Source organism: Megascapheus bottae, chromosome 16 (genome assembly GCF_031878675.1).
Source record: "Megascapheus bottae isolate mThoBot1 chromosome 16, mThoBot2.hap1, whole genome shotgun sequence".
Taxonomy (NCBI): Eukaryota; Metazoa; Chordata; class Mammalia; order Rodentia; family Geomyidae; genus Megascapheus; species Megascapheus bottae.
The window spans coordinates 28,473,811-28,486,079 of NC_143524.1; the positions used below are offsets into that span (position 1 = coordinate 28,473,811).

General features: G+C 33.2%; 1 protein-coding gene across 2 annotated transcripts in view; it reads right to left on the reverse strand.

Annotated features, from left to right (window-relative positions):
* Positions 1-12,269, reverse strand: part of Gas2 (growth arrest specific 2) — a 110,501-nt gene that overhangs the window by 60,801 nt on the left and 37,431 nt on the right. For both annotated transcript variants that reach the window (XM_090348936.1, XM_090348938.1), the window contains exon 4: positions 2,932-2,995. In XM_090348936.1, coding sequence (XP_090205062.1) covers positions 2,932-2,995 — 64 coding nt within the window. The remainder of the gene's footprint in view (positions 1-2,931; positions 2,996-12,269) is intronic.

The window sequence follows — 12,269 nt, forward strand, 5'->3', positions numbered from 1 at the left end:
TACTGTTTAAAATAGCTTGCACTATACCTGATTAGTAGACAACAGATTGGGCCAAGAATGGAGTTCTGTGAAAAACTTTCTGTCATTTACAAGAAAAGGTATGACAGAAAACAGGAAAGTCCTCAGATATCTCAAATGCATCTTATTTTTATATCATGTCTGGTCAGAATGGGTAATATTTAATGTGAATTAAAATATTAAGGCAATCTTTCTCATTTCAATTACAATGGTACAATAAAATCCAATGAAATTCATTAAAACTGTATAGACTATAGAGATTTAAACAATTTAGCATTAGTTCTGACTGCAGCTTAATTGTCTAATGGATCAAAAAGAGTTTAATAGCCATACTTTCACTTCTTGATCTGTCCACTCTCTACTGGACACTTGTCCTTTTTCTTTGCTTAATTTTCTATTCACAGCATCACTGTATTTATTCACTTAATCTTATATTTAAGAAATATATCTAATCAGGGCACTGGTGGTTCAAACCTATAATCTTCACTACTCAAAAGGCTGAGATTTGAGGATCATGTTTGGAAGCCAGATTTGGCAGAAAAGACTGTAAGATTTCTATCTTTAATTAAACAGCAAAATAGACAAAGTAGAGGTCTGGCTTAAGTCGTATAGCACCACCTTTAAGTGGAAAAAGCTAAGTTCTAGTGTCCAGACCTCTGACTTAAGTTGTAGTACTTAGACAAGCATACACATACAAACACACACACACACACACACACACACACACAAACACAGGAACATACCTCAAATTGAATCAAAAAATACCTATATTTTTATGAGTTCTCGAGACTCTTCCATCTTTTATACCTTCACTTTTCATTGTTTGAATTCTATAGAACTATTAGAAACAATTTAATAGTTTTCAAAACAATAAACATGAAAGCATGAAACCAAACCAAATTGATTTAATTAACAAGATCCCTTTTCTTTGCCAGTTTAGCTGTGATTGTTTTATTGCCCTAGAAAAAAATTTAAAAAAAGATTCTCTATAAGAATAATGTCATTCTCTAATAAAAACAGAGTTCAAACCTCAAGAAACATAGGTGGCATAGTTTCCCTCATTTGTGGTAGCTATCTGGTGCTTATAAATCTGCAAGTAAACCCACTAGGTATAATCAATGGGTTAATAATGAATTCATTGAAGTGTAATTGACTTTTTGGAAAGCATAGATAGCAAAATTCTTTAAAAGAACTAAGTCAAAGCCCCAAAAATAAGTATCAGGAAATGAGTGATTATAAGAGAGGAGGTTGAACAAAGTGGAGAAGGATAGAAAATGAAGTGAGATCCAGTTAGAATGGCCATGATCAAGAAATCTAAAAACAACAGATGCTGACGTGGATGTGGCCAGGAGGGATCACTACTGCACTGTTGGTGGGAGTGCAAACTCATTCAACCACTATGGAAAGCAGTATGGTGGTTCCTCAAAAGACTAAACATAGAGCTCCCCTATGACCCAGCAATTCCACTACTAGGCATTTACCCAATCGTCCAGAAACGAGGACATACTAAATCCACTAGCACAATGATGTTCATTGCAGCACTATTTGCCATAGCAAGGATATGGAACCAACACAGATGCCTCTCAGTTGATGAGTGGATCAACAAGATGTGATATTTATACACAATGGATTTCTATGCTGCCATCAGAAAGAACAAAATTCTCCCCATTTGTAAGGAAATGGAAAGACTTAGAAAAAATCATATTAAGTGAAGTAAGCCAGACTCAGAGGAACATAGGTTCATGATTTCCCTCATTTGTCATAATCAGTAGAAACTTTGTGCTCTCCTAGCAGATATTTACAATAGAGCAAAACCTAGATACATAAGGCCATGTAGGATGAAACTAAATGAAAGAACATCCAGGATATAGAAACAAAAGCCATATAACGAGTGATTGTTGTCCTTAATGTACTGTGTTATCTCTCATCTCTTTTGCTGTCCCTTGGTTATCTCATATTGTTACAGTATCTCACTTTGTTTCACCTTGTTATTTGATATATTGTATATATGAGTATTTGGTTATTTGAAATAGGGTAGGGGGGAAAACAAGATAAGGGGTGGGGATGGGGGTGAGGGGAGGGAAATGGGGACCAAGACATGGGAAAGGGTATCAATGTATGTGACGTAATGCACCTTCTATCTGGTGAATATAATGTAACCCTTCTATTAATTACAATAAAAATATATGAAAAAAACTATAAAAAAAGAAAATGAAGTGAGAAAGGAAAGATCATACAGGCTAGAATTCATTGTATCTATCAAAGAATTGAGAATTATAAGGGAAAGGGAAAGGTTAAAAGGGAGTGAAGATGTAGAAGTGATGCGACAGAAAAAGATGCATTACGTACATAAACTGCTTTGTTAAAAGGCCAAAAGTATACATATCCTAAAATTAATTAGGGGAATGGGTGGATTGGAAAGAGTGGGTGAGAAAGCTGAAAAGGGTGACATTGATTAAGTGGCACTGTATTCACTCACTGTATTGGTGAATGGCAACACCATTGTACAAATATGATAATAAACAATACTAAAACAAACTCAACCTAGAGTATAATTTAAAAACAATCTCCTCATTCAGCAGTATAAACTGAAATAACTGAGACATAATGTAGTAAATAAGGTAACTGAGAAAAAGTAACTGAGTTAATTGTCACATCAACCTACTCTGTCCACAAAAGTTTAAAAGGAAATGCATTGGAATTAAGAATATTAGACAATGCCTAGACACGGCACTTTTGACAAGATGTTATAAGTATTCGTTGCATGCTTTTTTGTCTAACCATCTCAAGATGGCCTCACAATCTTACCTGAAAATGTTTTCTCTATACATAAGGTAAGCATTAGCAATGAAAAGCCTTTAGCTTTTCTCTGTCACCTAGATTGAGGTAGTCTGTGTCAGTCATCTGACCTACCTGGCAGCAATCCGGCCAAGCTCTAGCAGACAGAGACACACTTCTCTGGGCTGCTTGTGGAGAACTGGAAGACAAGGTAAAGAAATCTGTTTTAGTAGAAGGCACTCTGAAGGAGATTAACAACATACAATGACAACCCTCGATTAAGAACATGTAATGACAATCCTCATCCCATCACTCATGATGCCAGGGATGAGCTAGATTTGTTCTGACATTTCAAAACATAAATACAACTCCCCTGTACAAATAGCTTTACAATCAAAGAAAAAGTTTTCCGAGTTCTGTCTACCATCCCTCACCAAAGCTTAGTCTCAACAACATTCACCCTAAGTAATTTTTACTCAATTTGTTAATATTTTCTTATATAAATGTATATGTAAATGATATGCATGAAACTATCAAAGTATATGCTCAATATTTGAAAATGCATAATACACATGGAACTATGAATAAAGACTGGAACTTTTAAACTCTAAGGAAGACCCTTGACCTATGACATTAGCAGAACTACATAAGAATGGGTATTAGGCAATGCAAAAGAATGAAAACTATACGCCATAGTTTTTATTACTTTCCAACAAAGACAAATGTGAAGAGGGAAATGCAACTTGATGCTCTTTTCTGATCAAATTTGATTAAATAGTACTTTAGACTAAAATATTTTCAACTGATTGGATTTTATAGATATGTACCAATGTGCCATCAGTATTGTCTATCAAATGAAGACATTGCAAGTTTTCTTTGAGTTGATATTTCTACTCTAATAAAATGGCACTTATTAAATATATTTTACTGATTGTTTTGGATACATTCTGCATTGAAGATATTCATAATTACATTTGTTGAGTCTACAAAGAAATACATACTGTTTGTGCAACTTGTTCTTTTAAAACCAAATTTATGGTATTTAAAACATTGTGAAATTAAGAATTAAATAAAAAAACAATGTTCTCAAGTGCCTTGAGAAGAGCCATCACAAAGGTTTGAAATCACTAATCAATCAAATATAAGACCAAGAAATATATCAGTGCTGCTTTAATTCTTCCATTTAGAATTTGGAATCAATGTCCAGTATTTTTCTTTTTAACTTAATTTAATATTTAATTCCTTTTACAGGTTATGGCAATAGTAATATCTATTGATGAAATGTTGGAATTTGCTTGAAATCAGTATAAAATATTTTCTTTTTATTTTAAAAATATATGATTCCACTTGGCTTTAAACTGACAAAAATTAATTATCTTTTGATGTGTATATACATATATGCCACATTTAAATCATTTAACTAATGCTCTGAGCAATGCTTCTTATATGAGAATTGGCTATAAGAAGTATGGCAAAAGACAATTTCCATTCTTTGTAAGACAATTCTTTATATCATTTGACCATTATAAATTGTCACTAAACTCTATTAAGGAAAGCTTAAATTATTTAAAGTGACACAGGTAACTTCTAATTCCAGTTTACAATTTATCAGCTGACTACTGTGAAAAAGATACCAAGCTCAAAAAAAGAAAATAAAAGAAAGATACCAAGTTCACCAACAAATCAACTTCAGCACAAAGTTGTTTGATATTTTCTAGGCATCCATTTTTACACAGAGGACTATAACAAGCATAACAACACAGCACGTGAAAGCCACCTACTTGTCTAGATCATAAACTTCATCATATACTAACTTTTCAAAAAGAGATTTCCATGGAATAAAACAAACAGGAGTTTGAGTGGGAGAAAGTATGAGCAAAACCAAGAGAGGAAGGCTTTTAAGGCTCTGCTAATGCCCTCTTGGTATGTGAAAGCTGTGTAGGCAGGTGACTAAAGCGGCAGGCACTTTAGAGTTCATGCATTGTTTTATATGGGACTATTAGTGAAGAGATGTAATTGTGTCAAGGCACATTCAAAAACTCACAATGAAAAGTGATACCTGTTGCAACCACAATGGTTCTTGTGCTAACTTACCGTACATATTGTGAACTTAGTGTATTGTGAAGCATTAGTGTGAGAATAGGTATATTTTATGAAAAATCAAATTTATTACAAAAAAGCAATATCAGAGAGACCCTTAGCAATATAAGAGAGAAAATTATGAATTTTTATTTTCTCATTGTTTCTTTTATTTTGTCAAATTAAAGGAAATTTTGTGTGCCATAAAAAAGAGAGTCATTGTTAACTAAAAACTGATGGTATCACTCTATTTCATCTTCATCACAGAACCACACTATAGATCAATACAAATAATCCTTGCTACCTCCCTTCTTAGAAAAATATGAGCAGAAAGGTAGTTGCTTTCAAGTTTTCTTAGAAATATTTATTTTAGCAAACAACCAAAGTGCTTCAAAATATAGCACCATACCTAGGACAGACCGGTCCCTTAGTTAGAGTTATATGGTACATGAAAGATGATGACGAGGATTGTAAAGGTGAACAAACTAGAAAGAATAAGGTTTTACCTAGAGTCTTTCAAAATGCAAAAAAAAAATCAATTTGTACAAAAGCTTATTCATTGGCAAAAATTTAGCCATTACAATAAAAAGTAAATTTAAAAGTCATTAAGTGGTTTAGGTATGTCTAGTTTACTTAAGAGTTCACACTGTACTTTTGGCTTAAAGCAAGTTCTAGAGAAAAATAGAAAAAAATAGTGGTTGTGTGATATAAGCACCAGTACTGAGTGCGAATGTGAACTTTAAGGTTTGCTATGTGTGTTATTTGTATCATATTTTGCTTTTCTCAAGAAAAACAGTACTCATGATCTTGTAAAAGACAATCAAACAAAATAATATTTATTATGCCTATCAAAATAACTAGCACATGGGAATTTCTGATTCAATTTTAGTTATCTCCATTTTGCTATTTACCTTTCTGTTGTCATAAATAGTTTGCAGAAATATTATCTTCATTGGCTTTAGTCAGTTACCATTAACTACCTTTTTATTATAGATACTTTTGTGTACTTGTAATATGTTCCTTGTTATATTCATTGAGGGAAAATTTTTTTGGAGAATAATTTAGTGTAGACATATGGTGCTGAGTATATTTTACTTATTTTTATCATTATAGTGTCAGAATTAAGCCTAAATGTAAATATATTTTAAGATACTAAATATATCTGCCTATATATACATATAATAGAGTTATAACAAGTTTGTATGCAGTATAAGTTTATAAAACAGTTATATTTGTACATATGGCATCAAAATATGTTATTGATGTTTAAATATAAACTATCTTCTTATTCATTTTCCTGTATCACTAAAAATAAATTGGAGACAAGAGTGTAATGGATTTTTCTGCCTGAGCTGGCTTCAAACCATAACCAGAATTTTCAGATCTCAGCCTCCCCATTGTATAAGCACACAGCTTGCTTTTTTCTTTTTTTTTTTAGAAAACCAAATAACTGAATGTAGGTTTTCCTAAAAATGATTACACTGGTAAATCTTAATGTATTGTGTTTCACGTGAGGCCTTGTGTTGAATGATTTACTTCAAACATACTTTGTCACTGGCCTTTCTAACAACTAATAATCCCCACTTACAATTAAATATATAAGCACCATTTTTCCCCACTGTATTCCTGTAACATAAACATGAGTTTCTCCTTTGTATTTTAGGTAGAAGAGGGGATTCATAGTCTTATTTTTCCATTAAACACAATTGCTTTAAAAGAATAAACATCTCTTCTCAATGGCTATTATATACTCTAAATACTCAAAATCATATCAATAAAAAGCATAATACAGACTGCCTCTGGAAAAAGTGATGAAGAGCCTCAATCAAATATGTGTAGCTAGAGATTCATCACATAACCTAGGTCCTGTTAAAAAAAAAAATCTCCTGAGCATCAAATATCAGCTGGAATGTTGCTCCAGGAAGAGAAAATAAGAGCTTCCACTGACACAAGGGGTCAGATTTCAATGTCATGGAATCCACAAGGATAAAGTGCATTAGAGCATGAACATATAGCTTAGCTCAACATACTAAGTTTTAACAGATGGTAAAAGAAATGAAAGCAGGAGAAATATGTTGTCCATTTGGTTTTTATAAAGCTAGAGATTACAATAATTACAGTAATTTTGAGCAGGTCATTTTTCAGCTTTTTATTTGTGAAGAAAAGTTTAGAAGTATATTACTGATTGAATACTGTTGAATTATAAAAAAATCATAAATTAATGGCTCCCTACCTTGACATAGGAGAAAATTATATTTTACTGCTTCAGGTAGTTCTATAGCTGTAGAAAAATAAATAGCTTCTAGTAATCAGAAGTCTGAAGAACTGAGTTCAAGTCAAGGCTGCCTGATATCTTTGCCTGTAGAACAGGTAGAATGCTTTCTATTTGCTCTTTCTTATGAAGTTTATTATATGGTTAAGAGCAGCTGGCACAAGGTAAATGGTACATCCTTGATAATACAATTATTTACTCCTACTCTAAGACTACAGATCAGCAATGTGAGATCTACAGGATGGTATTTGTGTAGTGAATTGTTTCTACTTCTGATTAGAAATGTCTTGGTTTCTTTTCTTCTTTATCATTCTGCCTTCAGAACAGCAAATGAGGGCAAGCGCATTAATTAAGTTAGCTTAATAATTTTCTTCTTATTTTTCTTTTTATCTCAAAAAATCTACAAGCATTAAAAATTTACCCAACGTATAACTTTCCAAAACAAAGGGGCATAATCTTTGAGGTGAATTAGCTACAGTTGAATTTCGCCAATTTTAAATGTCTGGGTCATTTAAAAACTGAGTAACATTGATCAAGTGATTTAATTCTCAGAGCCTCACTCCCCATTTATAATAAAAAAGAAAACTGGTTGTTGGCAGAACACCTGTACTGTGACCTGTGTACACTGCTTAGCAGTCCTTTGTTGAGCATACGGCTATCATCACAAGACACAGAAAGAAGAAATATTTAATTTTGGAAAAGAGAAAAGCTAATAAAAACAAAAAAAATAAAGCCACCTACTTTCCTAAGCCAACCCTGACTCATTCAAGTCCTTGACATATGTTTCATTTCAGGGAACAATTCAGTTGCCTCAATCCATTTCACCATCATTTTATTTTACCTCTTTCCTGACAGATGACTAGATTTGAAAAAGGGCTTCATGAGGTCAAAAGCAAAAAAATGTAAACTGAAATACTAATATAGCACTGATAACAGTTACTTTGTTGACAGTTCTAGGAAGACTAAATAAAAAGGATTAGTGGAAAGAAGGTGAATGTCAATAAACTAGAGCAAAATGATGTTCATGAATTTGCTATTTTATATTAACATTGATATTACTAATACAGTTCCTCCCTCCCAGAAAGATTCTTATAGTCCTCAGTATAGACAAAGACAAGAACAGAGGTGATTTGTCAAACAATAAAAGCAGGCATAGATTCTTTTTCTGATGCAACCAATGACTTTAAAGTATAAAATTGAAAGTGTTAATGTTGAAAAATCCAAGCACAAGCCAGCTGTGGTGGTTCATGCCTGTAATCCTAGTTACTCAGAAGACTGAGATCTGAGGATTGAGGCACTACAAAACCTTGAGACTCTTATCTCCAATTAATCACTAGAAAAGCAGGAAGTGGGGCTGTGCTCAAGGGTAGAGCAGGCAATAGCCTTGAGATGAAGAGATCGGGACAGTGCCCAGGCCCAGAATTCAAGCCAAACAACCCACAAAAAAAAAAAAAAAAATCCAAGCACATCCATTTCATTTTTGTGCAGCAAAATCAAACCAATAACTCAGATAGGTAATGCTTGCCTCTGACCTATATTCCAGAGAACAAAAAATTTTGTTGTATGTGTTCATCAGAGTGATGCATCAAAAGAAGAAAGGACCACAGAACAAATACAAACACAGGGAATCAAGCTAAAAGTTATCATCAAACACACCACATCACACAAATGCATGCTATGCAGCAGATAGCAAACCCTTTTCTTGCTGGGTAGTCTTTGTCAGAGAAATAGCTGGAGAATAGTCACTGGCCTCCAAATCCTATAACATGATGATATTATCACAATAATAGGAAGCAAAATGTGTATTTTTAGAAAATTCCCACACCCCATTTTCCTCCATCTCCAGGTCACCTGTATGTGAACAAAAACAATAAATAAATAATCTCCAGGAAATGAGTAGCATAACAGATTCCAAATTTCCCATGTAAGTTACATTTAAACTTACAAACAAGACTATCACTAAATAAATAAACTTATCCTTAAAGTATCCAAGGAAAATATCACAGAAAACATCCATTTTCTGATATAATTTAAAAGTGATTTCAAGCTGACAATATATTACAAACTTCTGATTTTTTTGTTAGAGGCTACATTGAGCTACATGGAAATATCCAATGTTCTTGTGAGAGATTATTAAAGTTTCTAAATTTATATTTGAAAATTATTATCATCAATAGCAGGAAGATTACTGATTAGTACGGCCTAAAAAGAAAATAATGTCTTTCATCAAATGTTAAAGAAGGTAAATTTTACATTATACCCTGTATGCGTGCTTGCACAAGAAGTAATCTCCCAATCATCAAAAAGTCAGTGACTGCCCTATCCAAGTTTAGCTCTGACACACCTTCCCTCTCCCACAGAGACTTTGTCATGAGCTGTTGTGGAAAGAGCACAGATGACACGTGTTTGTCAATCAAGATCTTCTGTCAAACAATTGTTCAAGAAAGCCCTGTTTTCTTTGATATGGTAGCCTCTCAGTTGCCACAGAGATAAGGATACTTTATTCTCTCAAAGATCTTGAAACAATCCCAAACAGAAACCTCTTCTTACACACACACACACACACACACACACACACACACACACACACACACACACAGCACAGTGATCTACATTATCATGCAAACACACTTTTCCCCCTCACCAGGGTCTCTTTTCATTTTATTTGGTGTTCAAAAGCACACGAGCAGACAAAAGATGCTCTTCATCTTGGGTGTTGCTGAAATGAGGTAGGAAAAAAGAAAAGAAGAAGAAAGAAAGAAAGAATAAACGAAGGAAGGAAAGAAAGAAAGAAAGAAAGAAAGAAAGATTGATTCTTTCCTTAAATTTCCTTTCCAAACTGAAGAGTGAAAAGACATCAAGTGGAATAGGTGATGTTATTGTGGCAGGAAAGTCAATTCTGTAACTGAAGAGGCAAAAGCCTGCAACCCAATCACATCCTCACTCACTGCAGGGAGGGAGAGAGGGAAATGGAATTTCTCTTGTTCCTTTTCTTGATTATCATTAACATCTATGGGCACAGCTGTCTCCTTTCCTTTCACTAATTCTAAAATCAATGAGATCATACTGGTCCCCTTTTGCTGTATCACCAGGAACATTTATATATTTCTTCACGTCCAGTTCAGAGCTGCCAATATTTCAAATTTATTTTAATGGAGAAAAAAATATAGAAAGCCTGTGCCTGTTTGCCTTACTTTGGTACTCAAAAGATTAAAGATAATATGAGTTCCAAATTAAAGAAAACTTGTAAACTTAGTTTTATTATATTTCTTTCTTCTCCTTTCTTTCTTTTCTATTCTTTCTTTCTTTCTTTCTGTCTTTCTTTCTTTCGGCAGTCGTGGGAATTGTTCAAGGCTATTGCTCTACCACGTTTAGCCACAGTTCTACTTCCTAATACATCTTCTTAAATGCATTTTAACTTCAAGTTATAAACTAATAGATTAGTATATGTCCTATGAGAGAGACAGACAGAGAGAGAGAGAGAGAGAGAGAGAGAGAGAGAGAGAGAGAGAGAGAGAGAGAGAGAGAGAGAGAGAGAGAGAGAGAGAGAGAGGACAGAGTTGGAGACAGAGACAGAGACTCTACACTTAATGCTACTTCCAGATCTAATTTTGTCTAGCAAATTTTTCTGTTCAGGTTGGCCTCAAATAATGATCCTCTGAATCTCAATCTCCTGAGTAGCTAGGATTACAGCTGTAATCCACTAGTTCACAGAACAAAATACTTGGATAATGTTATATATTCATAAATTACCATTGATTTTTCTTTTTATATCTGATTTTCAAACACATTGAGAAAGTTTATCATCTCAAATTTTCTTGATATAATTATATATTCTAATGTTTGTATTCCCTTAACAATGCAAGCATGAAAGTTGTTTAGGCATTAAGTTCCTGGATGAAATATATTGATTATTGCTTGAATTGGTCTTTTAAAAGATAGAAATGTCCATATTGTATAATAACCACACTAAGACATTGACCATTGCGATATTTTCCGAAGAGCAAATTTAATATTAAGTTAATTCTTCTTTGATGTTTTCTGAAAGTTGTATTTATTCTAGAAACAACAGAGTGTAAGAAAATATAGTACTTACAAGTGTAAACAAGTTGGCTTATAAATATGAATAAAAATGCTTCTTTAATGAAAAGATTTATTGCACATTCATAAATAACATTTCAGTAATAACTTGTTTGGCAATTCGGTTGACTCCAAAATTTTTAGATAATAGTGGTACCTGCATGTCTAGAGATTATGTGAAGAGTGCATTCTTTGTGATTAAGACTTAATTTTGTAGTTGTGTGTGTGTGTGTGTGTGTGTGTGTGTGTGTTTGCACATGAATAATTACTAGGTCTGTGATGGGCTTCTATATGTATATAAATACATGCATTTATACTTGAATCCCTTCCTATAAGCTTCCATTCACATGGTTTCCTATAAACCTAAACACTAACAGCTACTCATAAAAATGACGTAGACTAAAAAAGAGATATCATCTACATATATACTCACATCTTCTAGCAAGTTTCGTTTACTTTGATGTGAGAAGTGGAAAAGATAATGTTCACTTCTTTGAGGAGCACTGAGCAGCTCTCTTCTGTACATGACGACCTACAGTGGCAATATTCTTGTTCATCTTTTGTTTCAGGTCATGTCTTGTTATTTCCTTCAGTGCTGGGAGAATTCTCCAAAAATGTACTGGCAATCTTTTCTATATCATAACACCATTTCTTAGAAGAGTTATAAAAATTACCTTAGTCATAAATAATTTGGCTATTATCCTCAATTATTTTGTGTTCTGCAGAGCAATAGAGTTTAGTGAAGTTCAGGTACAAAGGTATTTTTGTCTGTGTAAGTGACAATTTGTATGCTTGTTCATTCCAAAGAATATTGTTTACTTGAATGTTAAATTTACAATATCATATGATTTTGAAACTTGATTTTTAAGCCTAAGGAAGAATAACCAAAATCAGCTTTCCCATTAGATGTTTCATTTCATAAGTTTGCTCAATTTCACTAAAATTGGATTTACCTCCAGTGTTATTAGCATTATACTTCACTGGACCTTATAGAAGAAATTTAAACTTTAATGCCAATGTATTGAGTAGTGTTGAAATAGTA